Source organism: Lampetra planeri, chromosome 2, assembly GCF_965212315.1.
Source record: "Lampetra planeri chromosome 2, kcLamPlan1.2.h2, whole genome shotgun sequence".
Taxonomy (NCBI): domain Eukaryota; kingdom Metazoa; phylum Chordata; class Hyperoartia; order Petromyzontiformes; family Petromyzontidae; genus Lampetra; species Lampetra planeri.
This window is the reverse complement of record NC_136108.1, coordinates 20,831,437-20,854,664: the sequence shown is the minus strand read 5'-3', so window position 1 is coordinate 20,854,664 and position 23,228 is coordinate 20,831,437. Positions and strand designations below refer to the sequence as shown.

The 23,228-nt window shown below is 45.4% G+C and overlaps 1 protein-coding gene across 1 annotated transcript in view; it reads right to left on the bottom strand.

Moving 5' to 3' along the window:
* LOC144724198 (mitogen-activated protein kinase kinase kinase 13-like) overlaps positions 1–23,228 on the bottom strand; it is a 54,183-nt gene that overhangs the window by 7,963 nt on the left and 22,992 nt on the right. The window contains exons 5-10 of the mRNA XM_078603116.1: positions 14,649–14,807; positions 10,650–10,758; positions 6,993–7,102; positions 6,254–6,370; positions 5,865–6,002; positions 1,368–2,307 (exon numbers count right to left, since the gene is read on the bottom strand). Of these exons, the coding sequence (XP_078459242.1) occupies positions 1,368–2,307; positions 5,865–6,002; positions 6,254–6,370; positions 6,993–7,102; positions 10,650–10,758; positions 14,649–14,807 (1,573 nt within the window). The remainder of the gene's footprint in view (positions 1–1,367; positions 2,308–5,864; positions 6,003–6,253; positions 6,371–6,992; positions 7,103–10,649; positions 10,759–14,648; positions 14,808–23,228) is intronic.

Sequence of the window (23,228 nt, the reverse complement as noted above, 5' to 3'; positions counted from 1 at the left end):
CCCCAATTCCCAGCCAACATAATCTTGGCACACCGTCAGTAGCTCGAGTCTCGTTAGATGCTTTACGAATCGAATTGTACCGTTGTATTAGCGTGTGTATAAGCTGCATTCACATCACGGTACAACAATAAAGAACGTCTAGTTTTGTAAAGCTACAGCAAGCCCAACTGTTATCACTTTGTATGGCCACCGTTAATGCCATTAGCCTCCATGTAGCGAAGCAAATTGAGTTGTTTTGGTAATATTTTCTCAGAGCGAAAAATCCGGAGCTCACAGTCTTATCAGGAAGTATTTACAGCGATACCTTGACTTTTGCCCACTTGACTTTTGTCACTTCGCTCTTTCGACCGTTTTCAATTATAACCAGATTTCAAATTTCGTCCACGTGCTTTCCTCTTTCGTCCGATTTCATCCCAAACCTTCCACGACGTTCGCGCCACGCGCCATCTTTTTCGTTCAATCTTTGAATAGAAGTCGTTCGGTGAGCATCTCTTATATTTGTGTTTATTCATATATTATTAAAACTGTACTTATTTCTGTGATTATACTGCAAACAATTCATAGTTATTTTTGTGATAACAGTATAATACTACAGTGTTCATAGTTATTTTCGTGATTATAAAACACTTGTACAGTATTGTTTATTTACTTAGTTTTGTTTAAATATTCTTAAGTTTATTTTATTTCTGTTTATTTAGGTTTCGCACACATGTGTCATATAGTTACTGTAGTTATTTGCATGTACGTTTTTATATTTACTGTAGTTATTTGCATGTATGTTTTTCACCGGCCAAAATAAATTTGCAAGCTAAATAAAGTCTCTGCCTTGACATTCGTTCATTTTTCACATTCGTCCATGCTCTGGTCCCTAACCAGACGAAAGTGCGAGGTATTCCTGTAAATGAGGATAATATTCTCATGCCTTTAAAAACAATGAACCCCTAGATTGAGGGTGTTTTGGGGACTCCACCCACGGGCTGAAATTAAATATTTCAACAAGTGATTCAGTTGAAACATTATTGGTTGAGCTCAGTGGAATCACATTGAAGTGGATTATCATTCTTAAAAACAAAATTTATTAAATCTCTAATTAAGTGAATACATGTGTATTCCAATTTAATTGTGGGAACGTTTCATTGTGGGTGAGTTTGCCTTTACACACAGCGGCCACTGCATAGCAGCATTAGTCATTCATAATATATACACACACTGGGTTAATGACGAATATCAAACTATTAAAAACGACATGCAAATTGGTTCAGAGCTGAGTGCACCGACCAATACGCTACCTACTCAGCCACATGTATGCTACTGGACTGCATCAAGACGCAACCACGTGGTCTGTCAGTAGGAGGTGTCCGCCGTACCAATCTGCGCTCTTTCCGGCCACTGGTGCAGGACTTGCGAGCGAGCACGAGCGGGCTGTGCCGGTCAGCCGGGAGCCTCCGCGGACTCCGTGGACTCTGGCCCCTCTTAGCGATGATCACGGGGCTCAAGTCTACCGCTTCCTGCGATGCAGCAGCAGCAGAGGTGGTGGCGGCGGCGGCGATGGCGGCACGCTCAGGCGAAGGCGCCGCAACATTCGCCGTCTCGTTCCCATCGCAGTATCCGTCCAGGCGCCCCTCCAGGCTCCTGCTCTTCTTGAGCGACTCGCAGGAATGACAGGAGCCCGCTGCCGCCCGTCCCACGGTGCCATTGCCCGCGGCCGCGTCTCTCCGCGCCTCCGACTCCAACACGGAGCAGATGAGGTCGGGGCTGGAGCCAACCAGCCGTCCGGGCAGCCTCAGCGACGCGGGGCTCCGGAGCGCCGCGCCCGAGCCGAAGTAACGCAGCGCGGCACGGCGCGTGTCGGAGGTGTCTTCCCCGGAACAAGGAGCAATGCGGCTGTCCGCATTACGATCGTCGTCGTCATCGTCGTCGTCGTCATCGTCGTCGTCGTAATCGTCTTCGCGGATGGGACTCGTCTTCGGGCTGCTGGCAAAGTCGGCGTGCCAGCTGCGACCGTAGGGGCGCTTGGGCCGAGGTTTTCCCCGCAGCTGGGACTTGCCGCGGCTGGAGGGCAGGTGGACGGGCACCGAGTCCAGACTGCGGGAGATCACCTCGGCTCGCAGCAGATCTGGCCTGGGGCGGTGAAAAAAGTGGCAAAACAATGGCGTGAAATTTTTCAATTTCATTGGGCAAGATAAATGTCTCTCAGTGTTAATGTACGCCAAGGTGTGTAATGCATGCCAAGGTGTGTGTTTGAGTTGCATGACATTATGTTCATTATGATCACTACATATGAGGCTGATCCAGACATCAGCCAAACAAGATTAAAGTAATAAAGTAGTATTTAACGACAATATTCATGTTGTGGGTTTCTCATATGATGGCATGATGCTTACATGTGTTTCATTTTAGCATGTATTCTGTTCCATGCAGCAATTAAAAAATACATTACGGGAACCTCATTTGCCAGTAAAAATATGATAATTGGTTCTTTACCCTTCTATCTGGCAACAAAACTGACACCTTTTTACAAGGAGTCATGTTTGCATAGACCGCAATACCTGCAGTCATAATACAAACAAAAGAACATAACTCTGATAATGTGCACTGTCCTTGAAGTTGATTGGTCCACACCCGAGACAGCTTTCCTTAGAGCCTAGTCTCATATGGGTTGGACCAGATGACGCCAAAAGGCGCACAACTCAAGGACAATGCACCATCAGAGTATGAGAGCTCGGGGCAAGCATCTACACTACGGGAACCTCATTTGCCAGTAAAAATATGATAATTGGTTCTTTACCCTTCTATCTGGCAACAAAACTGACACCTTTTTACAAGGAGTCATGTTTGCATAGACCGCAATACCTGCAGTCATAATACAAACAAAAGAACATAACTCTGATAATGTGCACTGTCCTTGAAGTTGATTGGTCCACACCCGAGACAGCTTTCCTTAGAGCCTAGTCTCATATGGGTTGGACCAGATGACGCCAAAAGGCGCACAACTCAAGGACAATGCACCATCAGAGTATGAGAGCTCGGGGCAAGCATCTACACTACGGGAACCTCATTTGCCAGTAAAAATATGATAATTGGTTCTTTACCCTTCTATCTGGCAACAAAACTGACACCTTTTTACAAGGAGTCATGTTTGCATAGACCGCAATACCTGCAGTCATAATACAAACAAAAGAACATAACTCTGATAATGTGCACTGTCCTTGAAGTTGATTGGTCCACACCCGAGACAGCTTTCCTTAGAGCCTAGTCTCATATGGGTTGGACCAGATGACGCCAAAAGGCGCACAACTCAAGGACAATGCACCATCAGAGTATGAGAGCTCGGGGCAAGCATCTACACTACGGGAACCTCATTTGCCAGTAAAAATATGATAATTGGTTCTTTACCCTTCTATCTGGCAACAAAACTGACACCTTTTTACAAGGAGTCATGTTTGCATAGACCGCAATACCTGCAGTCATAATACAAACAAAAGAACATAACTCTGATAATGTGCACTGTCCTTGAAGTTGATTGGTCCACACCCGAGACAGCTTTCCTTAGAGCCTAGTCTCATATGGGTTGGACCAGATGACGCCAAAAGGCGCACAACTCAAGGACAATGCACCATCAGAGTATGAGAGCTCGGGGCAAGCATCTACACTACGGGAACCTCATTTGCCAGTAAAAATATGATAATTGGTTCTTTACCCTTCTATCTGGCAACAAAACTGACACCTTTTTACAAGGAGTCATGTTTGCATAGACCGCAATACCTGCAGTCATAATACAAACAAAAGAACATAACTCTGATAATGTGCACTGTCCTTGAAGTTGATTGGTCCACACCCGAGACAGCTTTCCTTAGAGCCTAGTCTCATATGGGTTGGACCAGATGACGCCAAAAGGCGCACAACTCAAGGACAATGCACCATCAGAGTATGAGAGCTCGGGGCAAGCATCTACACTACGGGAACCTCATTTGCCAGTAAAAATATGATAATTGGTTCTTTACCCTTCTATCTGGCAACAAAACTGACACCTTTTTACAAGGAGTCATGTTTTTATTTTTACTGGCAAATGAGGTTCCCGTAGTGTAGATGCTTGCCCCGAGCTCTCATACTCTGATGGTGCATTGTCCTTGAGTTGTGCGCCTTTTGGCGTCATCTGGTCCAACCCATATGAGACTAGGCTCTAAGGAAAGCTGTCTCGGGTGTGGACCAATCAACTTCAAGGACAGTGCACATTATCAGAGTTATGTTCTTTTGTTTGTATTATGACTGCAGGTATTGCGGTCTATGCAAACATGACTCCTTGTAAAAAGGTGTCAGTTTTGTTGCCAGATAGAAGGGTAAAGAACCAATTATCATATTTTTACTGGCAAATGAGGTTCCCGTAGTGTAGATGCTTGCCCCGAGCTCTCATACTCTGATGGTGCATTGTCCTTGAGTTGTGCGCCTTTTGGCGTCATCTGGTCCAACCCATATGAGACTAGGCTCTAAGGAAAGCTGTCTCGGGTGTGGACCAATCAACTTCAAGGACAGTGCACATTATCAGAGTTATGTTCTTTTGTTTGTATTATGACTGCAGGTATTGCGGTCTATGCAAACATGACTCCTTGTAAAAAGGTGTCAGTTTTGTTGCCAGATAGAAGGGTAAAGAACCAATTATCATATTTTTACTGGCAAATGAGGTTCCCGTAGTGTAGATGCTTGCCCCGAGCTCTCATACTCTGATGGTGCATTGTCCTTGAGTTGTGCGCCTTTTGGCGTCATCTGGTCCAACCCATATGAGACTAGGCTCTAAGGAAAGCTGTCTCGGGTGTGGACCAATCAACTTCAAGGACAGTGCACATTATCAGAGTTATGTTCTTTTGTTTGTATTATGACTGCAGGTATTGCGGTCTATGCAAACATGACTCCTTGTAAAAAGGTGTCAGTTTTGTTGCCAGATAGAAGGGTAAAGAACCAATTATCATATTTTTACTGGCAAATGAGGTTCCCGTAGTGTAGATGCTTGCCCCGAGCTCTCATACTCTGATGGTGCATTGTCCTTGAGTTGTGCGCCTTTTGGCGTCATCTGGTCCAACCCATATGAGACTAGGCTCTAAGGAAAGCTGTCTCGGGTGTGGACCAATCAACTTCAAGGACAGTGCACATTATCAGAGTTATGTTCTTTTGTTTGTATTATGACTGCAGGTATTGCGGTCTATGCAAACATGACTCCTTGTAAAAAGGTGTCAGTTTTGTTGCCAGATAGAAGGGTAAAGAACCAATTAAAAAATACATCATTATAATTATTCACACTACGTGGGTTGTTAATGAAAATGGTGACTAAATTAGTAGGGGTATATTTACCTGGAATTTTTTCAACAAAATTAATACAGACACATGTCCAGGTCTGATTTATACGGTGGTGTAGACTGCTTTTCTCCAAATTTTGGACAGAAAATAAAAAAAACTAAATATCGGAAAATCACGTGAAGTTTCAGTGCTCGGCTGACTGACCCACACCAGTGTTGACTCGAACCATTTGAACAGTTACCTCCACAGGCGAGCAACACGGCAGCATAATAACCGGCTTAGCTTATGGCTACAACAAGGAAGCCAATGAGAGGACTTTGTGGGGCAGCAGGTGACCCACAGTATGCACTGGTGAGCCCTACCTATGGCTGCGGTGCGGGGAGCACAGGTAGGGTGCGGGGGACACATGTTTACGAGTGCGACGTCACCGTGATGTCGTCACGCACGCGCAGCTTCACGGGTGCAGCTCACAGGCGCCCTGTTCTCTCGGCTATTCGTGCCCCCAAAAACCTCGAGTCCGCTGACACCGCCGCCCTTGTGAGAGGAGCCAGCGAGGGAGTGCCGCCCGTTACCTGCGGGTGTGCTGGGCCCCCTTGCCGGTGGTTGACCTCTTCTTGATGAGGCGCTCCACAGCGTTGGGGCGGAGGGCGGGCCGGTCCCCGTGGCGCTTGTAGAGGCCCGGGTACTTCTTATCCAGGACCTGCTCTCGTCTGGCGAATTAGGGCAAAAACATACGCAATACACGTTAACTCAATGTAGCCTGCCTGGTAGTTGGGTCCATAACAATGTGTGTGTGTGGTGGTGTGTACGTATGTATGTTGAACTTCTTATGCACCGTACGTAGCCAGCCGTGCTAGAGGTTGTCTACGTACGGTTTGTTTGTATGCAAGTGTTCATACGAGCGACTGTGCGTGTGAGCGAGTGAGCATGTGCGAGTGTGCGTGAGCAGTGCCCTCCCTACCTGACAAGATCTTTCTCCCGCACCTCCAGCTGCAGCATGATGGTACTCAGCTCCATGTAGAGGTTGTTGGCTCGCTCCAGCTTGCGTTCGTAGTGGTCACGCACGTCCAAAGCGTGCCTGAGGAGGGAAAATAACAACAACCGCTATGAACAAACACTTGATTTTTTTTATATGCAAATGTAATCAATGACTTAATATATTTCAATCATTTAATGATCCCAGAAGTTTAGTAAGTAAAGGGTTAAGGTGCAGTAATGCCTGCTCAGTGTTGCGTACAATTTTTTCAAAAGGCGAAGCCCTGTAATTGCCACTGCTGGTGTAAGGACCTCCACTGTAGGGAGCTCTACAGAGCTTCTCTTTTTGTTATTTTAGCCTCATTCCTCACACTGGCCAGACATTCTGGAAGAGGAGGGAAAACCCAGAATTGACCGCACCACATACGAACGACTCCGCCGACTAACCGTCGTGCACCTAATTCATGCTGCTGGGCGGACAGTGGCGAGGGGATTTACCAAAAAGTGCCAGGAAGCTGAATCGGCACCCTCTGGATTGCTGCTAGTAAACGTCCATGCGATAATCCACTTCGTTGAGCTATTAGCTATAGAGCTCAGTGGACCTTACCTGGTAAAATAAAAAATAGTTTAGTTTGCATCGTTTAAAGTCCAGCGCGTCAACCATCGCACTGCGACGGCTTCCCTCGGCACGCCAAGTCGGTTGAACAACGTGGAACGAGGGTCACCTGAGCTCTTCTCGCCTCCTCTTGATGAGCTCTTCGTCCAGCCTGTGGATGCACGCCCCCTCGCTCCGGATCTTCTCAAAGTGGTTCTTCACCTCCTCGCGCCACTCCACCTGCAAGCGCACGCGCGGGAAATAAAAGGCCAGTGCAAGGCGCTTCACGCGCGTCTTTACGGTGTGTGTGTCGAGCCATCGTGGATGAGCGACTTTCACAGGGGCAGAGGAGACCGTATCCAGCGGCATCACTATGGGGGTTGGGTGTCAGCGTTATGCGACGCATAGGGGCCCAGTCGGCCACAAGAGGGCCCCCGAATCAACGGATAAACAAGTAACAGAAATGTGTTCAGAAAAACGAATTAAACGAAAATATATTCCAATAATTTCAACATAAATGACAAAAAAACATTGTTACAAATTTTAAAAAAATATTTCCGAAAAATACTACCGGTGTTTGTTACTGAACACGATTTAAATCAGTCTGCATTAACCACAAGTACGTGTGGTTATTGAAGACTTGATCCCTTGCAAAAGATTTATATTTGGTGTTTGAACATCTTAACAAATGTATTATTGCCAGAAAGGGTAAAACGTATTCTTATTTTTCATACTTTCATACTGCCAAAAAGGCCCCATGATTTAGACTTTTTTTTGCTAACTGACGTCCGCATGAACATAAGACGCACAATAACACAACTCTGAGTGTTGTACCTTTAATAATAACTGTCACCGTGAGACTGTCTTCCTCTAAACCAAATACACGATGCAACTAAAATAATACACATATAAAGTTATAGCCTACGTATTATTGCATACCGATATAAAACCATCCGTAGCTATCTCAGTAAAAGGGAGTCGGGAGAAAGGAGGGTAGTCGGGGAGACCCCACAGTCGCATCTTGCATAGCCCCCACCCCTCCCCCCCGTTGAAACAGGTCGTTTTGTTGTTTTGGTGGCCCAGCCACCTCACATTGGAGGGGGCCTGTTAATCACGAGACTAAAGAGGCACCGCTAATTTCTCTTTCAGGTATCAGGGAAACCGTGCGACATTGCTAACATTGCGCTACTGTTAAGTTGGGCACCTCCGTGTCGGCTGAAATTTAGGAACGATTGTGCCCACCGGTAATCCCTGAAGTTTGCATGACACTGTGTTCATATGAATAGACATGTAGTGTAGCGGGTAGCGTGCTACGCTACGAACCTGGCAAGCCGAGCTCGATTCCCGTTCTATGGCCAACACCAATGACGATTATCTGGGCCTCCCGTAGGTCAACTCAGCCTCAAATGAGTACCTGCAGAGGTGTGTAAACATCCCCACTAGGGAGACAAAGGCGGCCGGGCGTAGTGCTGGCCACTCACCCCCTCGTGTGCCATGCCGGCCTTCGTAGGTACTCGCTAACAGCACTTGCCCCAACAGCCTGTTCAGGCTACACAGTGGATTTTTATAGAGATGTATCTCATTCAAACACTCGGCTCAAGTTTTTTTTATATACAATCCGCAGTGCATGGATGCTTGTGCTTTTAAAACTAGCTGCTTCCTGTTCTCAGCTTCCCATCAAGATTACAGTATTCCATTTCCAGACTTGATTGTATTTTTCCAGCTGCTACTTTCTTAATTGTCATCACCACTGCAGTCATGATTCTGAGGTCTTTAGAGCAAAAAAAAAAAAATTCAAGTCGCTCTTGAGAAACATTTAATTAAACTAATTTCTAATTCAGCGTTGCACTGCAGGCAAGCACCGTTGTGCCATCTGTTAGGGTGTGTGTAGTAATTACCCAAAATAAAATGGAATTGTGTGTCATATTCAAGTTGTTTCAATGATGGGTTTATTTCTGGTAGGGTCACATACTAAAGCTCGTAATTTTGTCCTTGCTGCTATCACCAGCTAGTCACATTCTCAGGATTTACCATGTGTACGTACTCTTTGGTTCTTTTGGTAAAGTCACGTAGGTAGAAATAAAATAAAACAAACTTAAATAATTAGCGATGGATGACTGTATGTATTCATGACCATGTGGCACTCTATTTTGTCATGGTTTTGTAATGACTGTAGTATTAAAGAAACATACACCAACACTTCTGTTTGTTTAAAAAAACATGTCGTATATTGCCAACCTCTGATTAGCATGGTTGGCTACGTACGGCGCCAAAGAAGTTCAACATACGTATATCTAGAAACACAATATGTTTCTGAAAACTCGTGAAAAGTAGTCAGAATGGATAGGTCCGTCAGTGTCTCCACATTCAAGCATTGGGTGGCGATCATCTCAGTTGCAGGCCCGAGTTCAAGTAACCGACAACACTCCTGGCCAAATTGCCTGTGATCAGCACAACTGCCAGTTGTTTTTTTCTTTACACTTGCTTAGCCAGGAAAGCCACACACTTAAAACTGAAGTATTTCATGAGGGCGGTGTCCAGTTTTCGCAGCAGGGGGCGTCGTTGCTGCTGAGTGATCCCAAGCGAGTAGTTTGAGCCCTGATTACAAAGAGCCTGCCCCTTCGAGGAGAATTACATCGATGTACCACGCCTCACTTCCAACACACAGTTTCACCCCCGTTTATGTCGGGGATGCGTTCGTGAAAGTTGCGACGAAGAATATCGAAACGACGTCAATCAAAGTGATTGACATGGGAGTAGAAGGTGATGGTGGAGGCGAAGGCTGAGAGACGACGGATAAGGGAGCGTCCATAAATGACGTCACGCGATTTTGGAAGATTTTTTACCCCCCCCCCCCCCATCGTCACTCGGCGTCACAAAAAGTCAGACCCCCCTCAAATATGACGTCACAAAGCTCTGCCCCCCCCTCCCCAAAAAACACATTTCCATTTTGAAAATAAAACATGCTTCAAATTGTTTTAAACTATTGTTATTGTAGTGCGTATTTAATGTGGCACTGCACATCGTCACAAATGTCTGACCTCCCCCCCCCCAGGTGCGTGACGCCATTTATGGACGGCCCCTAACGAGAAAGGATGGACGATGCTGTGAGCGACGCAAGTGTAGTGCTTGAGGCGACGGAAATTGGTGAGCGATGCTAATAAAAATTACGACGTTTTTGTGAAACGACGTAAAAAAGGGCGATATATATCGGGGTAATACTGTACTTGCATGCACAAAATCCCCCAAAGTACTTGGAAGGTAAACAACAAGATAAACAACAAGGTAAACAACAAGGTAGACAATATTGTTGGTTAGGGTAAACAACAGGGGGCAGCATTGTCTTTAATATTACTGTATCTGGAAAAATATACCTACTCAATTACCAACTGGTACTGCATTTGCAGAAATTGTCACACAAGCTCATGTTAATCGTGTCGGGTTTCTGCTGGCAAATGTGACAAGATAAAAATAATACGTAACCATTTTTTTTACGAATAATAATTTAAGCTTATATTTACCCTCGGCAAGCCTTAACGGGTATCAAGACTCGTTTTTAAGGAACGTCCTGCCAAGTTTTGCCAGTCGGGAGGCGATATTGCTGCTTGTGTGCGATCCCGATGAAGCAAATTGCAGGTAATATTCGAGCATTGGGATGTTGGCCAATACCGGTTACATTTCTGTATTGTTTTAGCCGTGGGAGGAAACCAGGGAACCGATGGATACCCACGCACACCGAGTGAAAGTCTGCGCGTGGGAGAACGTAGCAAGTGTGGAGCACACTCACCTGGGACTGAAAGTACGTCTCCTGTGGTGTGGACAGCAGGTCAGCTGACGCAATGTCCAGGTGCAGCAAGATCTGCCGGAACGAGGGACGGTTTCTGGGCTTGCCTGTCCTGTTTCCACAGAGGACACGGACATGGGGGAAGCATGTACGCTCACGTCATCAGCCCACAGACACTGTGACTATATGCCCACCAGAAATCTGAAGGAAAGCCTCCTTCAACCTAATTTGTTTGTTATGGTTTATCCTACACCCTTTGAATAGTACAGAACTCCTCTTATCCGCCACCCCGTTATACACGGCTCCTATTATCTGTGGGAGCTGGAGTACCCACGAAAACTCCTATTATCCGTGGCTCTATTCTTCCTATTAGCCACGCATGATTGTGGAATGGCGTCTGATTTCCTGCGTTTTTGTCACGTTTAAGATAAATCGTGATGATTATTTGAATATGAAACACAAATGGCCAGAGAGAGAGACATTGGGAAGTGCTGCGGTCAAAGCATGGTGCATGCTGGCCTCCTGCTGTGACCACAGGCGGCACAGATGCCACAAATAGACACAGGGACAAAGAAACACAGAGTCACAGAGAGACACACATCGAGAGATATAGATACACATATAAACACGGAGGCAAAGAGAAACACAGAAATACGGAGGCACATAGAGACACGGAGACAGACATGGAGACACAATGACACACAAGAGAGAGACGGAGATACATAAAGACACGGAGGCATACAGAGAGAGAAACAGAGACGCACAGACACGGAGACACCTTTTTCCAATGGTATCAGAAAACATATGAAGATAAATGACAACATCCAGACTGAAGAAAAGTAAGTGGTCTTGGGCAGAACATGTCACTGAAAAGGATGATAAATTGTGGTGTAAGATTAATAAAGGAGCGACAACCAGGGAACGTAACACATCCAAGGGGACGTTAACAGAGGAGATGGAGTGATGAAATCAGCCCATGTGCAGGTGCTGGATGGATTGTTGCATCGCAAGTGCATGAAAGGTGACGGGGGCTTGGGGAGGCCTTCATCCAGCAGTGGATTGAACGTGGACGATGATGTTGAATATTTGCAGATAAATATAAAATAAAACTAGTTATGTTCTTGGTTCTTTCGGTAAAGTCACGTAGAAGGGAAATAATTAAATAATTAAACATAATAAAATACAATTCTCGACGCTATCTTTCCGACAGCCCTGGTCTTCACCAGAGGACGGGTGCTTGCGTTGTGGCCGAAACGTCGTGAGTATTGTATTTTATTATGTTTTATTTTTATTATTTTATTATTTCCCTTCTACGTGACTTTACCGAAAGAACCAAGAAGATGAATCCCTGCAGTCACGAAAGCTTTAAATCGAAAACTAGTTACGTGCTGATTTTAGAAAGCCACTGGAGCTATGCACTTTTAAATTGAAATTGGAAAATAATTTCTTTAGAACTGCTTTGAGTGTCCTTCCCCGGCACCTCCAATTGGCACGGCTGGCGACGTACTGCGTGAAAGTAGTTCAACATACATACTGACTACACACTATCCAGTTTTTTTTGTTTAAAGACAATATCCATGAGCTGGCTTTTACATTGTGGTTAAACAAAATAATGAATTACAGTTTGCTGAAGTCAATGGAATTGATGGCGAAGGCCATCAAGGTAGATCACGATCTAACGATTGGTTAACGTGTGGTATTCATCCTGATTGTGGGCCAGAGCAATTGGAATGGTTTCCATAGCTGTCAACCCATACGGTTTACTCCGTATTCTTGTAGAGGGAAATTGAGTTTTCAGGTCCATACGGCATACAGCCGTTTCAATTCGGGAAAAATAATATATATTTGTCTATTTGTTCGTGTTTCTTCCCTGCGATGGGGCTTTGTAGGATGGACGTTGAGATTTATAAGGGCACGGGGTGAACAGGTATGAATTGGTCTGTAAGGCACTGATGAGGGGTTGGCAGGTATGGGTATCCCACACTCAGTACATTTCCCATGTGGGTTGCACCGTTTTGGAGTAGGGCTGGATTTAATCACATTTTATTGATGGGAAACATTACATGAAGAAAAATTAACGTGCAATGCTTCACGTTTAAATTACTGATTCGGGAATAAGTATGCACACAATGAAAGTGATTGAAATGTTCTGAATTTAAATCTGAAAATAAGAAATAGAATCTGACGTTGGGCCTCAAAATCCAATATCTGAAAATATTGATCTCAAATGTATCCCGAAAATGTATAAGTAGTATATATTGCATATGCAGATTCAGCTAAGTTACCTTTTTTAATACTTTTTTAAATGAACAGCTGTGTGCTCTAACAAGTCACATTTGTTTAATCTTCCATTAATTAAACGACCATTTTGTCTCCTAAACCTTTACAGCACATTTATGAACGTGATAAAAAAACATGAACTTGTTAAAATTATGACAAGATTTAAACAAATGCAAACCTGTTGCTTGGTCAAAATGGTTGACCAGAGAGCTACAGAGATGAGTTGACCGACTTGACATTGGAGAGTGAATAACATTTACAAGAACACAGTTACTACATTTGTCAGGAATTTGAAGCCTAGGCAGGTTTTTATTATTATTTAAAATTCAGTGTTTAATGTAAATTGTTGTCTCACGTGGTAGATTAGGGTCGTGAACTTGCCGTTGAATTCCGTTTTTTTTACTGCCGTTAGAAGGTCCAGGGGCAAGTTTCACGTCTGTATATTGTTTGCCTTGTGATTGCCAGAGGATCTCTGAGATCAACTTAACTGCAGACAATGCACTTGCCTGGTAGCTGCACATAAAACAATAATTTTCACTAACCTGCTTCCGTTTCCACCATTAAAACAACCCCCATCTCTTCTGCCTTGCCTATCCTACTGCTGCTCCCTGCCCCCTAGCTAAGACCAGGCCTACCCCAACCACAATCACTACCCCTATCACTACCCCTATCACTACCCCTATCACTACCCTTACCATTACCCCAACCCCTATCACTATCACTACCCCAACCCCTATCACTACCCCAACCCCTATCACTACCCCTATCACTACCCCAACCCCTATCACTACCCCTATCACTACCCCAACCCCTATCACTACCCCAACCCCTATCACTACCCCAACCCTTATCACTACCCTTATCACTACCCCAACCCCTATCACTACCCCTAACCCTACCCCAATCCTCCATAACCACTACCCATCTGTTCTCCTGTCACCATAACCGCGCTATCACTTTTAATAACAACCCCATTCTTTATTATTTCAACCACTATCATCGTATGTACAATTTTATGATTGTTGGAAAGTGCCTTGGAATATGGCGCGATATACATCTATGTAAGATAAGATCAAACAAACCCTAAATCCCATGAAAATTGTGTTAATTGCAAACATGTCACCAACTATTCACTATCTGGTGATACTTGTAATATACATCAGGATACTTCTAATCCCCTTGATTGTTTTGTTAGTCAATAGTTAAATGTCTTAAATAAAAATTTTCCGTGGTGTATGGGAAGATGGACATTAAATGTGGGCATTGACAAAGAAAACGGAACTACCATTGATGAGTGCACAGAGAAGCATGAAGAGATGCATGCTGGGAATTACACTGGAGGACAGAAAGAACGAAACATGTATTCGACACCAAACACGAATAAAATACGTCGTGTTGACTGTTCAGAAGGTAAGTCAGCTTGGGCAGGGCACGTCGTGGCTTGGAGGGATGATGGCCAGTGGTCAGGACTGGTGACGGAAGAGCAGCTAAAGGAGGGAACGCACCTAAGGGGACGACGATCAGAGATGGAAGTGATAGCTGTCGCATGACAGCGAGACAGACATTGTGGCATCACAACACTACTTGGGATGGCTTTGGGCATAAGGAAACCCTTTCATCCAGCAGTGAAGAGATCATGGCCGAAGAGATGAGAAGATGGCATGAAAAGAAATGAGATGATGATCAGGTGTTTCCGGTGTGAAGGCTGCTGCATCTGGTTACCAGCATTGTGTGAGGAGGATCTTGAAGCCATCGGGGCAGGATGTGGGCACAGGCAGGTGCAGGCTGTTGCTGCCCACGCCCCAGATGATGGCCGAAGAGTCGACGTCTCTGTACGGGATCTCCCCTGTGAGCAGCTCCCACAGAACCACGCCGAAAGACCTACAGACGCACGTACAAACACACACACACACATACACAAAGATCCTTCACAGCCTTTTAGGACAAGTGCCGTTTCACGAGCACCTATGAAGGCCGGAATGGTACACGAGGTGGGTGGGTGCCTCCCGCCCTCCGCCTGGCCACCTTTGTCTCCCCCAGTGGCGATGTTTACACACCGCACCAGGTACTCGTTTGAGGCAGAGTTGGTCTAAGGGAGGCCCAGGACTGGCTCAGATAATCGTCACTGGTGTTGGTCGCATCGCCGGGTTCGTAGCGCAGTGTGCTAACCGCTGCACAATTGCTCCCCACAAACACACAAGCACCATGCACTAAACACCGCATAAACAAACACAATCATTACACACGTGATCATGAAAGCCACAGAATATTCCCCGTCATAATTTTAGGGGTCACCACAAGCGCGACAAATGCAACGCAGCACCATATCATGTTTCTTGTAAGAGGTCGAGCGTTGTTAACGGTAAACGGTTAGGTGTTACATTGCTAATTTAAAGTCAGACGGCGTCGACGGAAGGTTTTGAATGTCTGTGGGCTGGCCCTGTGGTTGTGGTGGCGCCTTGGCATCGGTAATCCAATCCTAACGAGGCGCATGCCATCTGTCGCCCGGGGATGCCACGCAGGGCCCACAGAAGGGACATCTGTACCCAGCAGAGGCACACCGCGCCCTTCCTCGGCAGTCAGCGCCAACGGGGGACTAATCACTGCTCTGCTGCCCATCAACTTGCTGATGGGGCTCCACAATAACGAGACGGGCTGAGCGGAAATGCCCCAGCGGCGATGATATTAAGCGGCATCGCCAGCAGTTTACCTGTTTCCGTGTTATTTCAAAAGCAGAGGCTGCTTATGACGTTGTGGTTTTACGTGGAATTTGGACACGGGCACATATTTGGGGGGGGGGGGCGGAAATCCCCCCGCGGACCCCCTCCAAAAATTTTTTGCAACGTACGCAAGCGCGCACACCCGTTGATGGCTCGACAATAGGATCACGACGCGTGATTGATGTGGCTGTGGTGAGACACAGGTCAACAGACACACACACACCTGTCCACACGCTCGAATGAGTGATGTATAGGGGGGGTCATCTCTACTAGTACTGTACTGCTAGTGGTGGAAAATTCCACTGACTTACAAGTGAGCACCGGCTCTGCATAGGATACTTTACTTTCATTTTATTGATCGTGCATAAACGAGCCGAGTTGACCCCCCAACCGGGGTTTGAACTCGTGCCTATCCGCTTGTGTGTGTGGGTGTCGGCTGCTATTCCATGGGGATATCAACTACAGCCATAGAAAGAAAGCCAGCGAATATTGTACAGAACCTCTTCCAAGACGTCTGACCAGTGTGGAAGAGTAGGCAAAAAAAAACATACCCTCTTAAGAGGCACTCTCTAACGTTCCATCAGGAGGTCGGCAAACCGAAATAGCAAGAGGAGCAATTTTCTTTGAATTCGGTTGAATAAAAACATCCCTGGAATATTTCGAGAGCCGCCAATGGCACGTGAATTAATACAAGACGGATTCTTAATGAGGAAGCGTCAAACCTCATTTTTTGTCAACACTATTTTAAGAACTTGCACATGGCACCATGATTTGTAATTGCCGCATTACAAGTCACAGTTGGACTTTTAGACGTGGACCGTTAATCGAAAATAATGATAGTGTCGGCAGCCACGACGCAGCCACAACGCAGCCCCTTCAAGCGCTGCATGCGGCTCCAGAACCGCAGTTTGCCGACCCCGTGCACTAGCGGAAAGGCTCAGCAGCACTGTGAGCAAGCAAACGCAGTACTGTGTGCAAGTGTTTGCAGTCAAGTGTTTGCACACAGTACTCATTATTTTTATGGCTATACGGTGCAGTATAGAGTCAACAGCACGTGTAACATTCACATCGAACGGGCAGTAATGACAGTTATTATGTATCACAACTTTGCCGCCACGAAGGTTTTCAGCAGCTGCAGCTGCGGTGACTATGAAAGGGAGAGAGGCCGCGTGGGCCAGAATCCAGCTCAATTTAGGAGCAGGGCCCCCATACATTTGCTTCACGTTCAGAGCCACAGCTGCCCCCTGCGTGCCAGCCAGGGCGAGGCTGGCACCACGTGGAACGCTGTGGTGGACAGCCTCACGTGCAACCACGCCGTGTGTGGACCATTGCCTGCAGCTGCTAGCCGCTAGCCTGCCACATGCCCTCTTTGTGTGTACACGTTATGTTGAACTTATTTCGCACCGTACGGAGTGGAATCTATCTGCCGGCTAACAACAACATGAACACAGTCATACATTGATATGCGAATATTCGATATACGAAGTTTCAGTGGAACGAACTTTGGATTTATTACCATTATCTTAATGACTATTAATTGAATGGAAAAATAATAAATACCAATATATTTAAATAAATCATACGCAAATAGATCTCTGGCACTTTATAAATAAAAATAACATTACGTTTCTTCGTGACTTAGATTATATTTACATCAGTTTATTTATTTATATAAGTTATAATAATGTACAGTATAAAATATAACGTTATTTTCAAAATAAATCATGTTTGTTTACAATATGAAGGGAAAGTTATGAAGTGTTTATAATATGAAATAGTAAGTTACGAAGGCTGGGAATGCATCCTCATAGTACGAATGTTATAGGTTATTCAAAGTACGAAGTTTAAATATACAAAGCACCCAGAACGCATCTACTTCGTATATCGAGGTATTCCTGTACACGGACGATACACCTCGATTCCTCTCCCATTATCAGTCGCTTAACATACACAATAAACGTGTGTTTATTTCCACATCCGATCAGCCACACAGACGAAATACTATGTATTTGTACGTGCGGGACAACTATTGGACGGAGGCGAACTGTCGTATTATTCATGATGCTGTTAACTTATAATCGCCACAAAGACGCTGATGATTGCACTGCCTAGGAGCGCCACCTGTCCTATTTTTCCCGAGTGCTCTTTTTGAGGAGGCCGTCTTGAGAAATCTGTAAGTATTCCCAGAGACATTCAGAGTCTTCTCATCAACCGTATAATAATAATTATAATACACCACGCAAGACATGGGCGTGGAGTGCTCCCCTTTTCCAGTATTGGGAGATATATCTTTCCATGCTATTTCCCAGTATTTTGTATGTCAGATTCTCAGAGGGTGGCAGCCCCAACTCTGCCGTTCCACCTGTGGCAAGGTGGAATGAGTGACGGGGACAGACGTTCACAAATAGCCGTGGGCGGCATCGGGTCACGATGGCTGTGAATCTGCCACCGAGGGGCACAGAAGGTGGCGGTGGAAAGCGGAGAGACAATTTGTGCCCCTGAATGTTCTTTTGGCACCGTTGACTTATCATAAAACATTAAAAAGTAGAGGTGTCGGTGCAGCCCTGCAACTGCTTGCTCACAACCACTGCTGGCAGAAGGGTCTCCATGAGAGGGAGCTCTGAAGCTATCAATTTAGTACGTACGCATAGAGGGGGTGAGGGGGGGGTAACCCCAATGTGTACGCTTGCGTATGGGGAGGATCTACTGACAATGTACGTACGCATAGGAAACGGAGGGGGGGAGGGTGAAGCCTCGATAATAATTTGTCTACATTGGCCTTCAAATGAGTTAGATAGTCTGCGTACAGGGAGGGGAAGAGGGGTCGGTTTTGACAGATTTTTGTGTACCTACTAAATGGATGGCCCCTCTCGAGAGCCACTCTCGAGAGGGCATTTGGCCTAATCTCCCACACTGGCCACGCACGCATATTATACACATCTCGGAAGATGTCAGGTAACACAAAATGTGTCATGTTGAAAACTAATATCTGAATTGAAAACGTGTGTCTTCAGAGCTGCTGTTTGTGTTTCATTGGGTTTCCTTCCACCGCACTTCTGATTAGCACGCTTGGCCTACATACGGTGCGAAATAACTTCAACATGCAGCCAGGGCCGGATTAAGGCATTTGCTTTCGGGGCTGCAGCCCAGGGGCCTCTGCCAGCTGGAGGGCATCTAGAGATTAAGTGAAAAGTAATTTCATTTGTGAATGCGGAATTTTATTTGTTGTGAGCGCTGTAAAAATATGTTTTCTTTAACTTTGTTTTCCTTTTGAAAAAATTACTGGGGAACTCACAGTACCTGTAGCCCCGGGGGCCTACAAAATTTTAATCCGGCCCTGCATGCAGTACATACATGTTGTGTGAGTGCTTCCATGGCTGTTTGCTCAATAAAAATGCGCAGAAGAAATGTCCTTCAGAGCGGCAGCTGCAGTATGGCTGGCACGGTTCGTGGGGACCGAGCAGTGGACATCTCTTGCACGATGAACATGGCACGGGCACAGTTGGTGTTCAACTTCCGTACGAAGAGTAATGCAATTTATGCAACCAAAGTTATTTTAAAGTCCTTTCCTTTCGTGTACTTTAAATGTATATTCGGTAAATAGAGGTGTGCAAAATGTTTGATTTTAGTGTATTTCAAAAGACTCTCACCTGGTTATATGAAAAACTAAAAAGTCTGTATTTGTATCACACCGTTGTCAATATAAATTTGTGGCACGTAAGGTTCATCACGTGTGACTGGAGTGAACAGGGTGACTGAAGCGATTGTAAGTGAAGAGGGTTCAAAGCGATGAAAAGTAAAGATGACAACCGGAACCGGATGAAGTAATGCTTTTGCGAAACTGAATTTGATCATGGATAGCAACCTGCCAACGTACCACGCTCTATAAACATTGGCAATCACTGCACACCATTTGCTGCAGCATATGTATGTTTGGGGAACTTCTTTCGCACCGTGCAAATCGGAGGTGCGGGGGGAAGGACAACAAACTCAACCATTCCGATACGGATCATAAACATGGGACATTGACAAAGGAGAATGAAACGAAATGCGAAAGAAAGTGCGCAAAAATAAGCATGGAGAGAAGCGGGCTTGGAATTCCACTGAGACACGAAGGCGAGCGGGTGGATCGGGCAAAATATGTAAATTAGAGACGTCATATTGACTGTTAAAGTAAATAACTGGGCTTGGAGCAGGCTCTCCAACACACCGGTGTGCTGTACTAGTGACGAATTGGCATGTTCTGTTTACATGACAACCCTTACTAGTTGGCTGTGTCGGGTGGTGGTGGGTTTTAACGACACATTTATATATTTATTACGCGATCTAGTAAAATAAATCCTCTTATGGATGATATTGGTCACGAAAGCCGTGTCACGTGTTAAACAGGACGCATCTTTATGGGGGGGGGGGGGTGACATACGATGGACGACGCTGGTAATGGAACGGCTGCCGAAGGATGGAACGGGCATTATTGGGTGACAACCGGCTAGTTGGAGCGACGAGGCCGCCTCGTGTGTGCAGGAGCGAAATAGGTCACGGCGTTGCAGCTGTACCTCTCCTCACCAGTGGCTTGCACTGGCTCGTGTCAAAGCCAGATTCACACACTGAGGGGGGCGTGGCCTCACGGAGGGGGGCGTGGCCTCGCTGAGGGGGCGTGTCCTCACTGAGGGGGGCGTGTTAGACACGTCCCCCTCAGTGAGGCAGATGTGATAGCTGCCTCCCCTGGTGCTTTTTCATTGCAGTTTCATGACGAGACCAGCGAGCCTAAATATATTTATACACGTACGTGAAATAAGTTACCTGTAGTATGGAAGGCGAGGACATGAAATTAAGGGGTCTACAAACATTATATTGGTGAAATACTGAGATAGTAACAGGCACGCGCTTATTGCCCGCGCTCCATCTAGTTACTGAGGGTTTGCGCAATCAGAGGGGAGGCTGAGCTCGTCGCTGCCTCACCTCTCGTTTCTTCCTGTATTTGCAGCGGAGCTCGACAAATTTGGCGATTTTGACTATAAAAATGATTGGAATCGTACATAAATGACATTGATAACACAGATCAGTGGAAAATCTTAATATTTATTTAATTTGATTATTCTTTTTTTGTAACTTTTAGTAACAGCTATTTTCATTGGAGTATGACAGGTGAGACTCTGCCTTCCCTGCCTCCCCTGACCACACGTCCCTGCTCCTCATGCTCTCCACTGCTTTTCACAAATGGAGCAGCTGACCCAGTAACAGTAATGGACAAAATGCTGGGCTGAACGTGAAGACAATGAATGTGGGCATGCGTTACTTTTACTACCAATATCCCTGAGAATTTTTTTTAAATGACATTTTCAAACGAGGCGTGGCAGCCGGAATTGCATTCAAATAAATAAAATCCCACCGACTTTGTGCAAAATGCAGATATGGCGCCTGATCAAATCAGCCCCACATCACAGGCAATCCGTGTTGTCAAGGAGACCGCGTTCGTGGTAACCTTGGTAACGAGGAGGCCGCTGATGTATCACCCCCCAGGCACGCACAGAGACCCGACTCACACCAGCTTCCTACAACGATGCCCATTCAACATGGGAAAGCTAACGAGATTCAGTTTGTTTTAAATATTGATGCCACGATGTGTTGTTTTTTTACCGTCTTTTGTTTAAACTGCAACAGCATTCGCTGTGATTTTACAAAAGACTTTAGAAATGGCCTTGCGATGGAGGTCTTGACATCCCAACGTCTTATTGAAAACCAACAAAGCATTAAAAACGATGTTTCTAGTATGCTCCATAGAGATTGCAGCATTTACAGTCATTCGTGGATGTCTTTAAATAGCCAACTATACCATTATACAGTGGAATGGCTTTGGCTTTTCTACGATAAACTTCGCAGAGCTTATGTGCATGACTCGCTGTATATTAAGCATTGGGGGCTAACGTCACATGCTGCGATAATCCAGATGTAATTAAAACTAAATCTCAATCTCCATAAGGGTCAATTAAAGTCTGCCTGGTGTCACTTTTCATTTTTCCAATCGATGATTAAGGTCGTATTGAGGTTGTATGGATAATTATGGAAGATTGATTTAAGATTATCAAGTGGATGAGCTTAGTTCCCAACACCTTACCTAGCTTTCAATTGCCACTTTGGGAAAGACCAATTACATATTAGTAATAATAACAGTGGCCCTTTTTCAGGTACTTGGGAGTTGTTTGAACATAATTCACCACGATGGTCAGTGTGGGTTGGCGAAGAGAGGAAGGGTGGCGGTTGGTGGGGAGGAATGGTGCAGATATCACTGGCCACTTTCGCAAATCTAAATGATGACGTGGAGATGTAAATAAATCCAGGATGGATGGCGTTTGAGAAACGTGGCAAATGAAAAGCAGCGCATCAATGTGCCTGAAGAAGAGACTTATCAATCAGTGCATATTACCAGCTGTGACATGAATCAAAAGACATTAACCATGGCAAATACAAATGAAGCTAAAGCTGAAAACTTTGAAAGGAAAAAAAAACGGCAAGGGAAGGAGGTGCACGCTCTGAGTCACAGGGAGACGGGAAACGGGGCACACGGATCACGGGAAACAACTCTTCAAAGAGGCATTGGATGGGCTCTTGAGAAAATAAAGTAAGCGGAGACAGCCGCACACAGTGATGGAAGGGATGAACGCCGATGGTTGAGACTCGTGATGGAATAGCAGCAAAAGGAGTGAACTAATACCCAAGAGTACGACCGGCACGGAGATGCGGTGTATGTTGAACTTCTTTCGTACTGCATGAGGCAAACCGTGCTAATCGGAGGTGCGGGGGAAGAACAAAAAATGAAACACAAAAAGCAGTTCTAAAGAAATGGGTTTTCAATCTACATTTAACAGTGCATAGCTCCAGTGGCTTCCAACTATCGCAAATAAGAGTGTTCCAGACGGCCGGAGAAGCGCATCTGAAAGCGCACGATGCAGTGACCGTCTTCGTTTCGATGGCGAGACAAAAGCTGCTGCGAGGATGACCGATGAGACGAGCTCCTGTGCAGGAGCGAGTTGGACTGTTGCATCACGTGACCGTATTTATAGCGTGCTGACACCACTGCTGGGAAGGGCTGCATGCTCAATGGTGAGCCTTTGCCCCCAGAAAGAACTGTACAGTATTTCCTCGTTATTCACGAGGGATACGTTCCGGAGATGGTCGTGAATAGCAAATTTTGCAGTTAATGATATTGGCCGATGAGATCGTACCTTTTAATGAATTACCTCAAATAAATAAGCTATTAAATGCATGCAAATTATCATAACTATTTTTTTAAACAAAGTAAATACAAAATATTATAAACGTATTAAATAGTAATTTATAAATTAACTTAATCTCATTACTTTGTCGCATCACATTCTCTCTCAGCACTTTATCTAATCACTTTTTGTCTCTCTCTGTCTCTCGCTCTCTTGATCCAGTCGCGAGTTCCAGATGCGATTAGCGGAGAGCCAAAATCGCGGACAGCACAACGACGGAATACTGTACTCACTTGTGATGGCCGCATCACCAGAAACCAAACACTCTGTACGCCAGCGATAGTTTTTGAGCCGTAAATACAACT